This window comes from Capra hircus, chromosome 16 (genome assembly GCF_001704415.2).
Source record: "Capra hircus breed San Clemente chromosome 16, ASM170441v1, whole genome shotgun sequence".
Taxonomy (NCBI): domain Eukaryota; kingdom Metazoa; phylum Chordata; class Mammalia; order Artiodactyla; family Bovidae; genus Capra; species Capra hircus.
In genome coordinates, this window is record NC_030823.1 from 1,296,414 (window position 1) to 1,316,104 (window position 19,691).

Genomic DNA, 19,691 nt, shown 5'->3' on the forward strand with positions numbered 1-19,691 from the left:
CTCCCCTCGCTTCCCTACTCCCAGGGACCCTGTGGTCTCCGGAGCCTAAGGCCAGTACTCCCCAGCTCCCACTCCAGCAACCCTTGTTCTGTCCTCCTCCCCACTGCGAACAGTGTCGCACACCCGCCTCCTCTAAGGGCAGGAAAACCATCCCGGGAGCCTGTGGCTGGGGCCCTGGAGCCCCACCTGCTGGCCCCAGAGGAGGCAGCACAGGGTCAGACTGGTGGGGAGTGCCTGGACACTACTAGGAAGCTGGGGCACGGCCTCGTTCTCTGCGCCCTGGTTGCCTCTCTGGAGGGTACGGGGCAGAGCAGAGATGACCGTGTGCCCGGGAGTACTCTGCCTGGAACACCCGCCCAGTGCCGGGAAGGGGCCGGAGGGAGCATCCCAGGCCACCCCAGAGTCTGGGCAGGGGTGCTGGGCAGTGCCAGGGCAGCGCAAGGAGACACAGTGAGACTCCAGGTTTTGTTTGGGAGTGGTGTGCCCAAACCTCTCATCAGCCAACCCACCCCCTAGGGAACTGCAGGGATGAGAACCATTTCTCAAGGCTGTCGTGGAATAGAGACTCAGATGGACTCCTCTGCTGCAGGGGGTGGCCAAGCCAGGGGGGTACAGGATACCGGGGCTCTGTGCCAGCCACTGCCTGCTCACCACTGAACCACACCATTTCAGTGCATCAGCGTGCGCTGCGCTCAGCCACTCAGCCGTGCCCAACTCTCTGTGACCCCGTGGACTGCAGGCTCCTCTGTCCAAGGGACTTCTCAGGCAGGAACACTGGAGTGGGTTGCCATTTCCTGCTGGGGATCTTCCCCACCCAGGGGTCAAACCCACATCCCCTGCCTCTCCTGCACTGGCCGGTGGATTCTTTTCCACTGAGCCAGCTGGGGAGCGGACACCAAGGCCCCAGGGGTCTGGGAACAAAGCTGCCTTCATAGTGCTCCCTCAGCTCCAGAGGCGGTGATCTGAGGGGAACAGGGGGGGTGGGCACTGCCATACAGTCCCCAGGAAGGCAGTGCCCATCGCTGGCCCCAGAGATGATCCCCAGGGGCCCAAGGTGCCCAGCCCTGGCACCCGCCCTGCACTGGGTAGGGCCTTCACCCACGTCCTCCACTAACATCCCTCCTAGGCGTGATACTGCTGCCCGCCAGGGGCCTGGCCACGCTGGGTCAACAGGACCTTGAACAAGGCCCCAGCGTCCAGCGCCAGCTCGACTCCGGAGGTTGCCACGGCTCATGGGTACTTCTGCAAGCACAAGCCGGACAGAGTCCCCCTGGCAGGCAGCCGCTGCTGCTGCAGGTGCTACTCCTAAGGGCATCGGGAACTTCTAGGGGCCCCAAGGCTGGCCCTCGGAGTGCAGCCTGGGCTGCTGGGAGGTGACCGCCCAGCTCTGAGCTTCTGTTCTCTCCCCCTCTGGCCCACTGAGGTGACAGTGTGGGTCCAGAAATCACCCTGGCCTGCTCTCAGCAACTCCCCGCTCAACTCTAACAGCTAGCACCAAGCGGGCACCAAGGAAGTCCTGAGCACTTGCATATGGGGTCTTCCTGGCCCATCACCTGGGCAGGCATCCACAGCCTAGTTCCCTCTAGGCTCCGCCCTCTCAGGGTCCACTTCAAAAGCAGCGGAGCTGTGAGACCACCAATTCTGCCCAAGCCGGGACGCCAGCCACGTGGTGCCAGCTGTGCAGCGCACAGGACCCCAGAGAGGAGGGGCCGCACCCCCTCCACGCCACTGCAGAGCGCATCACAGGGTCCAGGGCAAGTCCTCACTAGTGGCTCTGTACGTGACCATTTTAATGCAGAAAATGATGATCATTTACAAATGAACCATTTTATCGGCCAGAGCCAGGAGGACCCAAAAGGCGGTGAGGAAGGAGGTGGCGGCCACTGGGACCTGGGGAAGCAGTTCCCACAGCACCTTCACAGCCAATCCCACCCGAGCCCCTGCACGCTGGGCGAGCCCTGGCCGTCCGTGGCTTTTGCCCTCTGACTCCCACTAGGCATTCCCCAGGGGGAAGACCGTGGGTCAACCTCAGGACAGAACACTGTTCCTGGGAAGTGAGGGTCTGGAGGGCAAGGAGGGAGGGGACAGGATGGTGGCTGCCGTGCAGCCGCCGCTCTGGGCTGCTGCCCCTCCAGCTGAGGCAGTGTGAAGCCTAGCCAGCCTTCGGGCCCATCCCCTCCCTCTCCTCCTGGCAGGTGGCAGACAGACCGAGCACAGGCCCGGGGCAAGGGGCACTGGGGGAAAGCACGTGTCCTCAGGATGGGAAGGGCTTATCTGGCTGGATCTGCTTTGGAGAAAGGGAGGGATCTGAGAGGAGGCGGCTGCTGGGGAGCCATCAAACCTGACTCTAGACGCCTCCCCCAGCATCTATACATCCATTGGTCAGAGTTGGCAGGATACTCGTCTGGACCCAGCACCTCCCACCTGGGGCACGCAGGAGTAGACAGGCTGGAGGCTCAGGGCCCTGGAGGTAGAAAGGAGCCCTCCCACCCTCCCCCTTCCCCAGGCTAGGAAGGTCAAAGACACGAAGGCAGCCCAGACTCAGGATGGCCAGGATGGCAAGGCTGGGCTTCCCAGGGTGGTTGAGTCCCAGACCAGATTCCAGGATGGCCTGGGATGGGAAGGCTGGGCTTCCCAGGGCAGCCCTGACTCCAGGTTGGCTGGGATGGGAAGGCTGGGCTTCCCAGGGTGGTTGAGTCCCAGACCAGATTCCAGGATGGCCTGGGATGGCAAGGCTGGTCTTCCCAGGGTGGTTGAGTCCCAATCCAGACTCAGGATGGCCGGGATGGGAAGGCTGGGCTTCCCAGGGTAGTTGAGGTCTGAGCCCAGACTCAGGATGGACGGGGTGGGGAGGCTGGGCCTCCCAGGGTGGCTGCAGTCCCAGCCCTGCCTGGCTTCAGGCACTCCCCATCACCAAGTCTGGCAAGGTGGAGAGGATCCTCAGAGCTGGGTTCTATCAGCCCCTCCAAACAAAAACGGTCACCATCAAACAAAAACGGTCACCATCATCTCTCAGGGCTGGGGACAGGGGCAGAGTGCTCTTCAGGGACACTCCTGGCCCCTTGCCCACCCTGTCCAAGGTGCAGACCCCAGAGCAGAGCCGGGCCCTGAAGAGCAGGTCTGGCCAGGCAGACGGGGAGGACTGGGAAGGGTGGTCACTTTGGCATCTCCAGGGCCGACACCTGAGGCTTCACCTTGAAATACTGGTTGAGTCGGATCACTGCATACCTGGCAGAACACAAGAAAGGGAACTGGGGGTGAGAAGGGAAGCCAGGTGAGCCCTGTTGGGGGCACTCACACCCTAAGGACAACTCCTCACCAGCTCAGCCCATCTAGGTCTGGACAAACGGACCCCAGCCCACACTGGGGTTTTTTGTTCATTTTGCTTTGACTTCAACTATAATTGTTTTTTTCTTAGATCAGACTGGAGCAACTTCTCCCCAAACATGTTTGTTTCTTGATTCTTTACGGTTCAGTGTGGTCAGTGTGTTCACCTTGTCGAGCAACAGAGCTCCAGGACTTTCCATCCTGTAAACCTGGACTCTCCCCGACACAGCAAGCGCCAGCCTCCAGCACCCACCGCTCTACTTCCGTCCCTATGGACGTGACTACTTTAGTTGGCCCGTCTAAGTGGGATCGCACAGCACTCGTCTTCTTGTGACTGGCTTGTTTCACTTGGCACAATGTTCCTAAGGTTCGTCTGTGTGGTATTGTGTGACGTAATTTCCTTCCTCTTCAGAGGCTGAATAACATTCCCTGTGTGTATAGACCGCATTTTGCTTATCCATTCACCCATCAATGGACCCTTGGGGTTGCTCTCACCTCTTTGCTGTTGTGAATAATGCTACTATGAACACGGTTCCGCAAATATCTGTTTGAGACCCTGCTTTCACTTCTTCTGAGTATACGGACCCAGCAGCTGGGTCAGACAGTAATTCCATGTTCACTCTTGGAGGAAGGACCGTATTCTCCCCCACAGAAGTCACACCATTTCACATTCCCAACAGCAGAGCCCAGGGTTCCCATGCCTCCACATCCTCACCAACACGTGTTATTTTCTGTGGGTGTGAGGTGGGGGTGACTGGGGGTTCGCCTTGCATTTTTCTAATTTTTGTGAACACTTTGAAGCCAGCATTGTGATTCCTTTGCAGCTGAGGGTGGGTAGGGAGGATAAAGACAGAGACTGGACCAGACGGAAGGCAAAATGATCCCTGGTCCTTCGGGGCCACGTCTCACACGGCAGGGCCCCCTGAGTGCTCAGTACTCGCTACACTCTCGGTACAGCCCCTGATGGGTCGCTAGGGGCCCCTAAAGGAGCACTTGGGTCTGGCCCCATGCACGGAGCACCGGCCACTGAGCGGCCTCGCCAGCCGTCCACCCTCCGGACCTCTGTCTCTTCTGCTATCAAATGAGGGTTGCACTCATGATCTTTAGACTAGTTTCCAGCAATCCCGCCAGCACCAGGCCGTGTGGGGAAGAGCCAGCCAGTGGAGCAGACAGCAGGCTGTAACAGGAGGAGGAAGCAGCTCGGCAGGAGGCGGGGTGAGCAGCTTCCGACCCCTTAGAGAGGGGTCCTGGGCGCGCGTGCTCCGCAGGCATCCGGGCAGCAGCGGCCCCCCTCGTGTGGGCTGCCGGGAACGGGCCGGTGAACGGAGCAGAAGCATACATCCTGGGCGGTCTATTCGGGGTGTCCTTCACCCCCACACCCTGGGCTCAAGGCTCTTCCTCTCCCCCACCCCCCTCCCCCAACGACTCCCAGCTTGCTCCCTGCACTCACCTGAGGAAATCAAAGTCGATGGTGGAGAACTGGCTCTGGATGAGGGCCCAGAGTGCCCAGAGGAAGTGAGACGCCTGAAAACAGGTCAGAGAAGATCAGTGTGGTGAGCCCCCCAAACCTGTCATGGACCCTGACAGCTGGAAGGACACGGCCGCCAGGGAAGACACAGAGAGCCAGGACGCTGGCAGAAACGCATGGGTGGGGGGAGTCTGGGGTCACTGCGTGGCACTTGGGCCTCCACTCACACTAGCAGAAGGCAAGCAGGGTAGGTTCTCCCTGCCCTCTGGCTTCAGCAGACCTTTAGCTTGTTCCCCAGCTTAAGCTGAACCTGAACTCCAGCCCTGGCCTCCCCCCTACCCAGGAAAACCCGTAGGAAGAGAAATCCCAAAGGCAGAGCTCAGGCCTGCTCGCTAGTGGGGGGCTGGCACCCCATCCACAGTGCCCTGGCCACAAGGGCATCAGAGATCGAGTCACGGGAAGGCCTCTACACTGCCCTCTCTCCTATCATGAGGTGGGTGGGCTCAGGAAATAAACACAGACAGGAGCCAGCCCACCGACCAGGCGCCCATCGGCCACCCAGGCCACGCCAGGCGCCAGAAGCCAGAGCACTGGGGTTCCTGCTGCCCAGTGACCCAGGCCAGGGCCCGCTCCCACGGATCTCCCTCTCCACCTCGAGTCCCGCCCACTCTGCGGTCGGCTCTGCGGTGCCTCCCTTGTCCTAACTTAGATCCATTAGCAAGTAGGAATGGTTACTACAAGTTTAGCCAAAGGAAGGCATGGGCGAAGAACCTTAAAAAGAATCACTTGGTTGTACAGCAGAAATTAACATAACGTTGTAAATCAACTCTGCTTCAATAAAATAAATATTTTTAAAGAGGAGGAAGAACCTGACAAGAATCACTTTTATACCAATAAGGAAAATAGAATAGGCAATTCAAAATTACATGAGATTAAACTTTTACTTAAGCTCTATAATGCATTGTGACGTTCAGGTCAGCTGATTGGCCTTCTTGCTTATGCGTGACTAACATAAGAAAGACTAGCTAGCAATCCCCTCGGCACATATCAGTGGAGACCAGAGGAAGCATGTACCTTGGGTAAGCAGGGCTCAAAACAGAACCAACAGCCCAGTATTTCAGAAGAAAGAGCCTGATGGGAAAGGCTGACAGAGTTCTGAGTACGTCAGCGGGGACAGTCAACAAGGAGGACTTTTTAGAACTGACATTCTCTACTTTTTCAAAGGCTAAAAAAAAAGCAAAAACAAGGGATGCCTTTAACTGTAGCATGAAAGGCTAAGGTCAGACCCTAGAAAGAACTTGTCCAAATGAGAGAACTGCTAAGCCAGGAAGTGGGGATCTCCCTTGGAAATAGTTCCCCAGGAAGGAGAGGGAACCTGGACTGGACGGAATGGGGGCAAAGCGGAGAGCAGGGCATCTCAGTATTAAGAAGCCCAAGATGGCTCTTCCCAGACTCCGCCTCAAGGCTGGGACGCCCCGGACCTCAGCCCTGACCCTGGGCCCTGCTTCCTCCGACCACAGGGCTGTGAGGGCACAGGAGCTGGGCGTGAGTCCTCCTCCCGGCTCCTCCCTCCCTGCCCCTTCTAGCCCCCAGCACTCACCAGAGCAAACTTGTTGACTTGCACGTAGAGCCTCTCCACCTCTCTGGGGGCCACAGCCGCCCCTTTCTGGGCCTGCAGGTAGTAGCGCAGCCACTGTAGCTGGGTCTCCCGCGCCGGGTACCGAGAGTAATCGACCTCGTTCACACCTGAAGGGGACGCGGCCGCTCAGAAGCTGCTGGGAGACGGGCCCACCTGGGGGTCTCCTCCGGCTCAGCAGGTGTTCCCAGATGCCCTCAAAACCTCCATCTCCTTTGCCCTGGGGGGCTGTGCCAAAGAAACCAGCTTCTCTGACCACCAAAAAACTCTAATGTATGGAGAGCCGACCCCCAACCCAGCTGAGGGCACTGCTTTCAGCTGAGCCAGAGGAAAGGACAGACGGAGGCAGATTTGTTGAGAGGCAAGGCACTGTCCTGCAAGTGATGGGGTCCCCCTAAGACAGCACCACTGCACCCCTGAACCCTACACAAAACCACAGCACACAGGAGGCGCTGGGTCAAGGCCCCCGATCAGGAGTCCAGCTGTCTTACATCTGACGCTAGTCTAGCCTCTAGTTAACTGTGAACAAGCCCTTTCTTTTCAGCCCTGAATCTCATTTATAAAGCAAAGGAACTGGATGCAATGTATCAATATCTGAAACACTGCCTCCTTTTTAGGTAACCAGTATTGAACTGGTTACCTAAAAACACCACCTGGAGTGCTTGGCCACGATACAGACTGCCAGGCACCCCACACTGCCCAGCTCTCCAGATGATCTGGACACACAGCCATGCTTGAAGCACTCAGCTAAGCGGCCTCAGTGCCTTCTAGCCCTGCCCTTTCTTGAGTCCTCAAGCTGCCAGCCCAATAAACACCAGCCGCATCCCAGGCACGGTGGCAGAGAGGCTGGCTGCAGAGCCGGCACAGGAAGAAGCAGTTTGTCAAAGACGGGACCAGGACTGGGCTACTTTCCCTTGTCTCCTCCTCCCTCTCTTTTCTCCCTATCGTTCCCAGCTTCCCTGTGTTCCTGGAGAAACACAGTCTTCTGGGCCCACAAGAGTACAGCTGGAAAAGAAGCTGCTGGCACAGAGCTACACTCGAAGGCCCATAGAGAAGACAGTTGTTCAAGGTCACAAAGCCAGTTAGAGTCTGGCTCTTAGCTCCCCTTCCTAGAGGGTCTCCCTGCTCCCGAGAGCCCAGGAGCTGCCTCTCCTCCACTGCCCTCCCCATCCCCCCATCCCAGGTTCCTGGCCTTCATTCTCAACTTGGAAGCAGGATACGATCTTGGCCCCTTGGAGAAAGTCCAGCTGGACTCTGCTCTGTGTGGTGGGTGAGAAGGACTCAAGATGCTTGACAGTTACCCACTTTGGAAAGGCTGGTGGGTCTGGCAACCAAGCAATCACAGGCCCAGTACTCAGCGGTGCCAGCCTCTGCTCCAGGCCACACCCCACAGCTCAGCTGCTCTGCCCAGCTGAGGCCCCACCACCCTGTGGGTTTCTGGGTGCCACTGGTGGCACCCCGGGGAGTCACACCCTCAGGTACAGGTACAGAGCTTGACAGCCCTCGTCACCTGGGATTCCAGGAGGGGAAGAATTGGCCCAGTTGGCTGGGGCGTGCCCGAGGCTGGGGCGGGTGCCCTTCCTCTCCGAAGCCACGGGGACTGGTCACATTACCCCAGCACCCCACACTGCCGACCTGGGGATGTCTCTCCCACCCCAGTGCCCACCGTCAACCACCTCTTTAGCCCCATCAAATTGTTTATTAAGCCCTCAAGCTGGAAAAACCTGCCCTGCTTCCTCTACACAAGTGATTCCATTGTACACGCCTGCCTCTATGGAAGGACAGCCTACACCAGGACATACCCCTCATCCAACCTCTTCCAAGGTGCTCCAGCCTCCCTTAAGCGCTCCCCGGACTGACGCCAGCAGGCTTGGGGCCTAGTGTGTGCCGTGCTGGTGTGTGTGTATCAAAGCTATGAAGCAGGCGCTATCGTCTCCATCTTACAGAGGCAGAGAGGATGTAAGGAACTTGCCCAAGGGCCATGCAGCTAGCCAGCAACAAAGCCAAGAAGTGAACTGGGGGAGGCAAGCGGCAGGGCACACTCTGAACTAGTTCCACCACAATGAATCTCATCAGGCCATGGGGCCAGCAGCTACTTGCTGCTTGCTCTGCCCTTTCCCTGCCTGCAGGGCCCCCATTCACACGGGCTGCTCTGGGCCAAAAGCAGCCCGGGCGGGCGTGACGGCAGTGACATCAGCCTGCACTGCAGCAGCGGGTGGGCTGTGTCTGCCCGAAGGAAGGCATCTCTTTCTATCTCACCTGTCAAGTTGCGTGTCCTCAGGGATCCCACAGAGAGCATGTTTTCCGAATGTGTACCAAAGTGCCACACGGGCTAGCAGGGGCTCGCTCTGTGTATACGGACCCACCCACTCCCCACCCCACCTTGAGACCTGGGGCCTCCTCAAGCAGGCTGTGCCTGCCCCTCCGCTGAGCTGTGATATCTTGAGGACACGCGTGTCCAGCCTCCCTTCCCCATAAACCGAACCCCCTCCCCCAGATCCCCTGGACCTGGCCCCCCATCTCAAGGAGGGTGTCTTGGGCATAGGCTGGAAAGTAACGCCCTTCTCACCTGCAAACTCATTGAAATGGTTGCCAATGTCAAAAGCTTGGTAGTTGTAGCCAGCATATTCATAGTCGATGAACCGTACATGACCTGTGAGGTAGAGGAGAGGCAGGGAGGGTTGGCCCCAGAGCTGGACACAGGGCTTAGCCAGGCTCTTACGGACTCAGGAGTGCCCCCGCCGACACTCACGGGCTCTGCGGCAACCCAGCCTAACTCAGCATCTCAGTGGCCATCTTCTAAGCTGCTTCCTTCCGTCTGTCCTTTTGCCCAGCTCCAGCTCCCCCTCTCACCCAGCTGGGCCCTCAGCCGAGGACCAGAAAATAAGGCTAAGGCCTCTGTGGGGGTGAAGCTGTTGTCAGGAACTCAGGGAGGTCGCTCTCCGTGAAGGCTCAGGGCAGCCAGGATCATCCTCACTGTCGGGGAGAACGGCTCCACAAGCCGTAATTTTGAGTTCTTTCGTGGTAAAGTTTTCTAACCCGGAATTTGTTTCTTTCTCACTTCTCCCCTACAACTTGAGACCTACAGCAGACGGTCTCCCCTTGCTTGCCCAGCACCCACCTGAGGAGCGACACCCCAAGCTGCTGAGCCCAGCACCAGCCTGAGGAGCGACACCCCAAGCTGCTGATGGGGCCGCCGGAGCCCTGCCGCCCCTGGGCCGGGACGCGGTACCTTTGCTGCTGTCGTAGATGATGTTTTTGCAGAGCAGGTCGTTGTGACAAAACACCACCGGGGAGTCCAGCTGAGGCAGGTGCTCCTTCAGCCAGGCCAGCTCCCGTTCCAGCACGCCAACCTCAGGGACGTCCGCGGACAGGCTGCGCAGCGGCAAGAAAGGCAGCCGGTGAGGGGCTGAGAGCGCGCGGGCTCAGCCTCAGGTGCCCCGGGCCCGGCCCCCTCTCACTGCACAGGGACCCTGGGCAAGCGGTCGGCCTTTCAAGCCCTCACTTTAGTCGTGCGTAAAAGGGCACTAACGCTTTCCTGTCCTTCTGACTTCCTGTGGTTACTCCGAGAAGCTGTTTAACACATGGGCACGGAAGCACTTCGCGAAGCATGCAAGCCCCTGACTGAACAGCGTCCTGCTTCTTCATGAAAGGCAGCAGAAGATAGGGCAGAGGCTCAGGAGGTGTCAGGGAGGAAATGAACGTCCAAACCCAGTTATCCCAGAAGGGAGAAGGGCGGCAGGGGAGGGATGCAAATAGATCTCCTCAGAACAGTTCAAGGGGGAGATGCAGCTCTCTTAAAGAAGAGCCCGGAACCCCTCCTGTGGGCGAGGGATGGAGCCCTCGAGGTGGCTGGAGCCCCGGGGCCCTCTTGAGCAGGCAGAGGGACGTCCGGGTGAGTCTCCCTCCTGCCCTGGCAGCTGCTGACATGGTCGGAAAGGACCCGAGACCATTCTGACTAGCTTCCCACTGAACAGAGAGACCACTCGGGTCCACACAAGAAAGCCAAAAAAATATGCTTCTTAGCCCCATGTCTACAAGGCCAAGGGAATACTAGGGCCTTTCAATAGAAAAACACTTCTCTTGTGCCTCAGTAACTCACCTCCTCCCGCTTGAACTGTGGGTGTGTGACCCTGCCCCGGCCCCCTGCGTGTGCGAGGGCAAGTCCAGAGCAGGAGTGAAGATGCGTATCTGTGGATGCACGACCCCCCTGTCCCTCAGCCCACCCGACCCTGCGGCCCAGAGGAAGCACTTCCGCTAAAGGCACATGGCGATGAATGAATGAGCAGGCCAGTCAGCGATGCTCTCAGAGGCCATGGGGAAGCTGATGTGGGTGTTCTCTGCACCAACGCCCTGAACTTTGGTCCTGCGAAGCACACAGGTCTGTGTACACTGCAAAACCAAATAGTTAGTGGAGCCTTTAAACACCTAGCCTCCTCCCCTCCACCCACTGGTGGTTCTGGGGTTTTATCTCCACTCATGTGACTCCTATTTGCTTTCTTGTCCAGGGCAGCGGGGATACGTGCAGGAGGCTGAGAATGAGACGTGTCCTCGTTGATTCTGCCACAGGATGCCCCACTGGCCCTCACCCAGCCCAGAAGCCAGAATGCAGGGTAGAGTATTCAGCGGCTGAGGCACCTTCACACAGCCCTGTAACAGGACGAGCAGGAGGCTCCCCCCAGGCTTTGAGAGGGTCAGAGCGAAAGAGCATCTGAGGCCTCCAGTCCAGCTCCAGGGGGAAACGGAGGTTCAAGGCAGAGGCTTCCTCCCACCTCCAGAGTCTTACACACCTGGACACTCTACTCCCTCACGTAAGGACAGCAGTCCTTGGCGTGTCCAAGAATCCAAACCCAAGCCAAGCCTCTGCCCTGGCGGGGTGTCAGCGGCCCTCAGGCTCTGCACCGCCCACTCGAGTCTGCGGGTCTGTTAGGGGCCGGGTTGGGGGGCCGCCCCTCACTCTCACAGGAACGTCTCTGTGTCGACAGGTCTGTGCAAGGTGCATTTCAATCTTGGCTTTTCTTAGAGGCTCCCTTTTCTTTCCAGATTCCTTCCCGCCTCCCGCCTTGAACTGACCATCCAAAGATAAGAATTAGGTGTGCCCAGGTCTTAGCCTGAGAAACCTGTCTCTGCCATCCACGATGTCTGCCACCCAGGCCCTGACCCCTGTCTGACCCTTCCACTAGCCACCCCAAGGCCATGCTGCTCGTTATACTGTGGGAGCAACCCAGACCTTCCACCTCTGCGGGCTGCCCTGCTTCCCTCCACTGAGCTCCGGAAAGATCGCCAGCTTTGCTGCCTTCAGCCCTGACGTCTCTCAAGGCTGAGCGGATGGCAGAGCAGTACTGCCGCGTCACAGAAATTCCCACACCCTGAGCACACAGCTCCTCCGACTCCTCTGTCCCTCAGAGGCAGTGGGAGGGGGTGACGGGCTGGGGGTCCCCTCAGGGAAACCTGGCCATGTCCACCTAGCTCTCAGATCCAGGTGCACTGGCGGGGGCGGGGCACTGTCTCCCTGGAGAAAGGACTTTCTAAGTGTTCACACGTACGTACCAGTCAACCTGTGTGCACCGCCTCCTGATGCCCCCCGAGCAGTGATCAGCCCCTGTGCCCGCCACGCTGGGCCCCTCCAGGCCCCCACCCAGCACCAGACCACCATGCCCATCCCGCCAGGCCTGCCTCGTCCCCCATCCTCCATCTCCCCGGGAAGCTGCCATGGCAATGTTCCTCGGAAGGCGGCTCCCTGATCCCCCACCCAGATCACCCGGGGAGCCTGTCAACGTGCAGATTCCCAGGGTCTCATGTAAGACCTCCCAATCGACCTCCAGGGTTAGGCTCGGAATCTACATGTTGCAAGAACCCAGGGGGAACCTCATGCTCCAGCTTAGGGACCCTAGGCTTAAATGTTGCCCATCAGATTATAACACTCCCCCAACTGGCCTCCCTGTCTCAAAGCCCCCCACTCCTACCCACGTCTGCCCTTTACAATGAGCTCCTTACAAGGTGAAGGTGTCTAACACCTTCACGGTGACTCTCCACTGCCTGATAAATTAATCTGGGCTCCTTTACCCGCCATGAAGGCCCCTCACAATCTAGCTCCAACTCCCCTCTGCAGTCCCGTCTCCCATGACCTGCCCCCAGTCCCTCCTAAGACTGGCTCCCGCCACCTCATCCACTCATCACCCATAAACAAGCCTCTCCTCCAGCCGGGGGCCTCCCTTCTCATGTTTGCCCTCTGCCTCTGCCAAGAAGACGTTCCCTGGTGGCCCCTCTCACGCGTACCCTCTCCTGCTCACATACGCTGCACAGGCGGGTCCTATCTACATGGATGATTTCTAAGCTCCTTGAGGGCAGGGCCACTTCACCCTCAAATATTTTTATTGTTCTAAAGCCCAATCAGTGTTTGTGAGATGAACCCGAAGTCAGGGTTATTAGGCAACAACGGGAACGCAAGTGCTTCGTCTCATCCAAGTGACTGTTCATCGCTGTAGCCTATGGCAGGTTAGACAGCCTATGGCAGGACCCATCCCCTCAAGAGGCTCAACTTAAGCAGCTTGATTTGCCCAAGGTCAAAGGTGTGATGAGAGATAAGGAAGTCGGCCAGCTCTTCTTCAAAGAGCACGCCCCTCTCAACAAGGCCACCCTCTTAGGATTACACAGTGACAGCACAGTCAGAAGAAGCTGCAGGAACAAGAGTCGCGCCTGAGCACCGAGCTCCAGTCCTTGAGCCGCCACTGATCAGGTGGGCAAGCCCATCTCTCCTCTGGGCCTCGGTTTTCCCATCTGTCGAGTGAAAGTGGGAGGCTGGTTGATCAGAGGGTCTGGCTGTCTGTGTGCTGCTCAAGTCCTAGAACAAGTCCTAGGCCCCTCCTAGAGGGAAGGCAGTCCTTGTCCCAGAGACACTGACATGGACGGTCTGAACACAGGCCGTCCGCGACAAACAGTTCCCACGTGGTGCTTAAAAGGCAGTGAGAGGGAGGATCCCGATAAAGTCGTGAGTGTGTGTGTGTGACAGAGACGCATCCTCGGGATGGTTACTTACTGTCCTATCTTAGAAGGGACAAGATGCCCTTCCATCAGACCTCTTCTGTACCCTGCCCCTATGAACATTTGGAAAAGAGTGATGCTCAACCCCAGTGGGGAACATGGAGAGATCGGAGACGCACTACGGTCTTTTGTGGGGGCAGGGATGCTGCTGCTGCTAAGTGGCTTCAGTCCTCTCCAACCCTGTGCAACCCCAAAGACGGCAGCCCACCAGGCTCCCCCGTCCCTGGGATTCTCCAGGCAAGAACACTGGAGTGGGTTGCCATTTCCTTCTCCAATGCATGAAAGGGAAAAGTGAAAGTGAAGTCGCTCAGTCATGTCCGACTTCTAATGACCCCATGGACTGCAGCCCACCAGGCTCCTCCATCCATGGGATTTTCCAGGCAAGAGTACTGGAGTGGGGTGCCATTGCCTTTTCCGGGGGAAGGGATGACTTCAGTCTTTTCTGCACCCTTTTCTCAGCAGTCAAGGGTAGGCTGGGGAATCAGGGATCTGAAGGCTAGAAGGATCTCGGGTTGCTGGCCAGAGAGCATAAGGAAAGGTCCAGGGTCCATCTTACCCAGGAAAAGGCAATGTCAGGAGGGGCAGAGCATGCCCTCCCTGGGAAGAGGAGGTAGCAACAGCTGTCAGTTTGAACAAGGTGGGGGACCGGGGTCCTGGAGCCGTGTGGGGGCTAGAGGCATCCGGGCAAGCAGCAGGAATCTTGACATCCCAAGGGCTTGTCAGCTGGTGAGCTGAGCCCCACACTGTTCTCTCAAGAGGGCCAGGCCATCGCTTCTCAGGGCTTGGAGCCAGCTCAGGGAAAAAGGGCCCTGCAGAAAGAAGAGCCCTGCCTCAGACTAGCCCTGGGACCCCAGGAAAAGCCTCGTCTCTGAGCTCAGTATCCTTCAAGTGAAACGGGGAAATGTTCTCACCCCTAGTACCTGCCATAACCAAAAACTGAAGAAGAAATAAGCTCATAAGGACAAAACTGCGGGAACAAGTTCCTGAGATTTCACGCACTGGCCGCACTCTGCGTGGAGAGAGAGGCCCGAGAACCAGGACTGAAGCTAACCCTCCTGTCGGGCAGGCTGGGCTAGGGGCCACGCTAAAGCGGCAGCAACAGCGGAAGCCTCGGGCTCTCTAAGATCCTCGTACCTGGGGTTGATCTCGTTCTTCACGAGGGCGAAGTAACTGTGTATCTTGTGCCAGAGGGTGGGCTTAGGCAGGCTGCCGTTGGCATGGATGGTGTGAATCTTGGCCATTTCTAAGGCGATCAGCCTGCAGCAGAAAACAGGGAGAGCAGTCTGAGAGTGGGGCCAGTGTGGGACTGTCACAAGTCAGAAGCTCTTGGTCCTGCAGAAGGAAGGCCTCGGGACCTTCAGGACCTGAAAGCTGTAAGGCCTTCAGCCCTGCAGCTCCCCTTCCTGAACAGAGCTGGGGCAGCAGCAGGAAGCGAAAGGGCAAAGCAGTGGGCTGTTGCCACAGGTCAAGGACCTTGCCCCACCACAAGGTTGAGTAACCACAGCAAACCCCAAGGACAGAGGGGTCACCTGGGCATGGGGGCGGAACCCCTCCCACCACCCCGCCCCGCGCATCTGCACTCAGACCCATGCATCAGAGTGAGGTAGATGCCCGGCCCCCAGGAATCGGGGGTGGTGATGCCAGGTAGAGGAGCAATGCGCATCTCTTATCAGCCTGGCCAAGGTGGGGAAGGGAGGCAGGCTGGCCCTGGGCAGCCCCACTTCTGCAGCAAGGAGGCGATGCTGGCGGCTGGGTGCCAAGGACGCAAAACAAACCAGCGTTCTATTTTCAAGTTCTCCCGTGGACATTATCCAAGGTCCCAGGAGGGAAGCAGGGGGTGGTGGGAGGGGAGAAAGCAGAGCTGGGGAGGTTGCTGGGAGAGGGCGGGAGTGGACAGAGGACGGGGCGCTCAAAGAGGGAAGGCCCTGATAAGGAGCCCAGCGTCTGAGGCCCGCGCCCCCGCAGGCTCCCCCACCCCCTGCAGCCCCACCCCCACCCAGCTGCGAGCCTCCAACATTCAAGCTTCCTTCGCCCCTGCCTGCTGCTCAAATAATAATCACTGGGAAAGACAACAAGGGCATGGGCCGTTTGAAACCTTGTTACTAACTTGTTCTAGGGACAACCCCTCCACTCACCAGGTCCTGGCAAGGAGCAGCCATCACCCACCAGGAGAGCCGGGCAGACTAGGGGCTCCCCCAGAAGCCCCCAAGGCTCTCACCTTTAAAGGGTAGAGGGGCAGGAGGCGTGGTAGCAACCAAGTGGGTGAGAGAGGAAGCGTGTCCTCTCAGGGGCGAGAGGCCCTAGAACAGGAGTGAGCCGCCAGAGCTTGGGCAAGGCGGGGACACAGACCTGGAACCCCGGGCTCCCCTACTCCAGGGAAGATTCCTAAGCAAAGAGCCTAAACAGAGCGTTTCCTTGAATAACAACAGGGTTGTTGTCTGGAATAGCAAAGACAGTAACCTCAACACAGCATTTTTATGCTGCAGAGCATGGAAGCATCACGCAGAGGTTGGGAGGTGAGGTTCAGGGACACCCGGGGAAGTAGCTCCTGCGCGTCCCCCCTGCCTTTTCCCCAGAGATCCACCTTCACCAGAAGGACAATGGTCCGTCCTGGGAATCATCGAGGAAGCACCTGCTTCCTGTCTCTGTCCCAAGTTCTGACTCTCCCCTAAGTGTAAAGTTCTTATCAAACCTAGACCCATCTGCAATATTCCTGACAGTGCTGTTTCCACGGGAGGATGCCGGGCAGTATCCGTGGGAGAACAGGGGTGCGGAGGATCTGTGAGCTTCTTGACACAAGGCTGAGGGGGAGCTGGGGGGGACTATGGGAGGAGTCAGGATGGGGTCTGCCCCGCCTCAACCCACTCTGACCTCACGTCTCCAGCTGGGTGCATATGGGCCTGTCACCTGCAGCCTGAGAAGACTCTCTCACAGGGGTGCACGCTCCATCCTTACCCCCACCCCCGCCACACACAACTGCACGTGAATATCCTGGGGCCAACCAGCCCAAAAGGCAGGGCTCTCAGAGTCCCTTCTTCCAGGTCCCCAGAGGGCCTGCTAGGGCTTCGCTGCAGATGAGGCAGGGGCACTAACTAACTCGGCGTAAGCTGGGCGACCTCAGCTGACGGAGCAAAGATGCTTCTTGGTCTACTCCCCAAGTGGGCTTTCCTGTTTCCCCTCGAGAGCTGAAAAGCTTCTTCCCCTTAGGTGGGATAGGACAGACCCCACGGCTCTCAGGCAGACCCCTGTGCTGCTGTCGGGGGTGTCTGGGGTAAATTTCAGCCTGCCTCAAGCCTCCCTGCGGTCTGAGCGCCCTGCCCGTGGGCGTGGCAAGGAGAATCCTGCCCGACCTCCCTGCCCAGCATGGTAAGAAGAGAGCATCAGAGGGCTCTTCTTTTGTTCTCCCCCTTCCAGACCCCCAACAGAGGCATCCACAGGTTAAGTCTAGTTCCTGGGTCCTACACATCCAGGCACTGAATAGGAGGTGATCCCTAAGGGGTGTAGGTCCTTAGGAATCTCTGGAAGGAAGCCTCAGCAGTCTCCCAACCTGGGCTCCCACCCTGTCAGGAAGAACAGAAAGAGCTCGTATGGGAGAGGGCTGGCACCTTCTGGGCGGGGACAGCCATGCTCAGCGCAGGGTAAGGCCCATTCTCCAGGAGTCCCTGGGCTCTTGGCAGGAGAGGGTAAGCAGGAAACCTTGAGCGCTCTGGAGATTTGGCTCAGATTTCACTTCCAAGGCTACGAGATGTTTCCAGGTCAGATGTGGGGTGGGCAGAGGACTGAGGCATGGACCAGGAAGCAGATCCCCTTTGGTTTCATGTTCAGCAAAATTCTCACTTGCCTCCCCAAGAACACACCCTTTTAGCTGACCTCACTGAATATCGAGACAAAACGACAGCTGCTCTCCACAGAGCAAGGCATATAAGCACACGCACACGTTTCATGCAATTTCAAGGAGTTCATAGATCCTAAGACTCTTTCACGGACTCCGCTCCACCAGGGAAGCTGGCCAATGACTTGAAAGCCTAAGGCCTGTGGAATCCTGGAGATGAGCAGTACCCCGGGTGCCCTCCTCACCTGAAGAGCCGGGGCTCACGGATGTGCTCTGGCCCCAGGGCCACGCCCCTCATGTACTCATAGCACAGACCATTCTGGAAGGTGCAGTAGAGTTTCGGGGCACAGCCGTGAGCCCGCAGCAGCTGGAAGTTCCGGACCTCGCTCTCGCGGTCCACCAGCAGCTCCGTCCGCTCCCCGTAGACTCGGACCAGCACACAGTCCCGCATGTCCTCCTCCACGTAGCAGGCCACCAGCTTGTTGGTGATGCCATCAGTGAAGCGCTGGCACAGGGGAGAGGGCAGTGCAAGGGCGTGTGGGGCAGGCCAGGCGCCCTGTGCTGCCCCAGCTCCAGCACGCGCTGCTGGTTTGAATGCTGAGCGTAATCACACAGCACCAGCATCTTTTAGCCCTCTCATTTAGTGAAGAGCTTAGCACTGTTCCTAACCCTCCACCCTTTCCCAACGCTTGAGACAGACCAGAGAGTTCAAGAAAGAAACAAGAGCTTGGGCTCAGCCCAGACACACTTCTCCTGGGTCTGCCTCTGGTGAATGGGATTTGGCTGCTGAAGAATTTTCACACCACTTGGTGGGTAGAAGCCTGCCCCATCCCCCACCCCCAGGTCCCATCAGGCCCTAAAGGAAACCTCTATGGGCCAGAGTGCCACAGAGGGGGCAGGGAGTGACCTAGGACGGGGGCAGCCTGACCTAACTCGCCTGTCATCTCTCTGCCTGCCAGACCGAGGGCCCCTTGCCATCCCTCTTGCCCCACCCAGTGGCAGGGTACTGAGATTGGCACCCACCCCAGGGCCAGGTGGCCACAGCTCCTTGTGGCCAGAAGAGACAGAAGGCCCTGGGCTGGGAGAGCAGGTTCTCTGAGCAGGGTGACAAGGGGGAGTGACCACGGAGTTTATGGGGTACAGAGTGCGAGGGCTGGAAGGGGCCTCAGGGGACATCTGAAGCAAGAAAAGGTGCGGGAGCTGAGGCGCAGAGAGTGGAGGGACTGGAAAGCAGCATGTTAGGCGGGAGCTGGAACTAACCTCAGGCCTGCCTGATGGCCTGACAGTTTTACAGCAAGGCGGCCTTTTGCTGTGGAAAGGTTACCCCTCCCCCTCTCCGAAAGGGTCTGTAAGCCTTCCCAGGCCCTGAAGCCCCCTCTCCCCGCCAGCAGCCCCACCAGCGCAGAGCCCCTGCCGCTCCAGCACGAGCCGCAGGTGCCCACTCAAGGCAGCAGCCCCCACAGGCAGCTCCCGGAGGGGCTGGGGCAGCTGAGGACCCTCTACCGAGGTCTGCTGGGGAGTCAGCCTGGGGCTGCTCAGGGAGAGACTCTGCCCGCGTCTGTGCCCCTACGCCTGTGCCCAGCGGAGCAGGGAGGTGCCCTGTGTAGGGGGTGTTGAGCCAGAGCTCAAGGCAGTAGAGAGGCTTTCCACCGGGCGCGGGGCTGGGGGCTAGCTCGAGTTCCACAGGGTGGCTCCCGGGACCAGCAGGAGCAGCTCAGAGCCCGGAGACTTCGCTTCCACTCTGGGCTGCAGCAGGGGCACTGATGTGAGACGTGAGAGCGTGGGGGGCGCCCTTAAAAGTTCCTGCCTCCGCAGCTTTCAGAGCCGGGTGGGCACCGGCTCCTGGGCAGCGGGGAACACGCGCGCACAGCGTCCGGGGGTGGGGCCCGCACGCGCGGCACGCTGACAGTGGGCAGGTGGCCCTCCGGCGCGCCCGGGCCCCAAGAGGAGGGGTGCGTGTGCAGGCAGGGCCGAGAGAGCGGGGAGCCTGGCTGTGCTCAGGGACCGAGACAGAGAAAGAAGGACCCAGGCACGTCGCCGGAGCAACGCCTCGCGTGCAGCAGCGGCGCGCACCTCTGAGACCCACACCCGGAGGGATGCCCGGCCAGACGCGCGCGCAGCGCAGCTGCAGCCCCTCGGGGCCGCGTCCCCGGCCGCCCGCCTGTTCGGCTTACCTTGGTCCGGACTCGTTCGGGCTTCCAGAGCGGCCGCAGCTCCCGGATGAGGCGCAGGGCGCCCGGGAGGATGTCGTCCGGGTCCACCGAAATGCCGAAACACGGGACGGCGGCGGCTCTCGGGGGCCCCGGGGGCGCCCCGCGGCCCGCGCCGGCCGCCGCCTCCATGCCCCATGCGCGCCGCGGGGGTGGCCCCGGCCCTCAGGTAGG

The 19,691-nt window shown here is 59.1% G+C and overlaps 1 protein-coding gene across 2 annotated transcripts; it reads right to left on the bottom strand.

Annotated features, from left to right (window-relative positions):
• Window positions 1,767-19,691, bottom strand: ETNK2 (ethanolamine kinase 2). Of its 2 annotated transcripts, XM_018060003.1 has the most exons (8): window positions 19,482-19,691; window positions 17,553-17,812; window positions 14,610-14,732; window positions 9,664-9,806; window positions 9,001-9,084; window positions 6,396-6,541; window positions 4,778-4,851; window positions 1,767-3,228 (listed from the first exon to the last, which is right to left on the bottom strand). In XM_018060003.1, exons 1-8 carry the CDS (start codon window positions 19,647-19,649, stop codon window positions 3,156-3,158), a joined length of 1,071 nt encoding a protein of 356 aa, XP_017915492.1. In that variant the 5' UTR covers window positions 19,650-19,691; the 3' UTR covers window positions 1,767-3,155. The 2 variants fall into 2 exon arrangements, with proteins under 2 accessions (XP_017915492.1, XP_017915493.1); XM_018060004.1 differs by lacking the exon at window positions 17,553-17,812 and having other exon boundaries at window positions 19,482-19,538.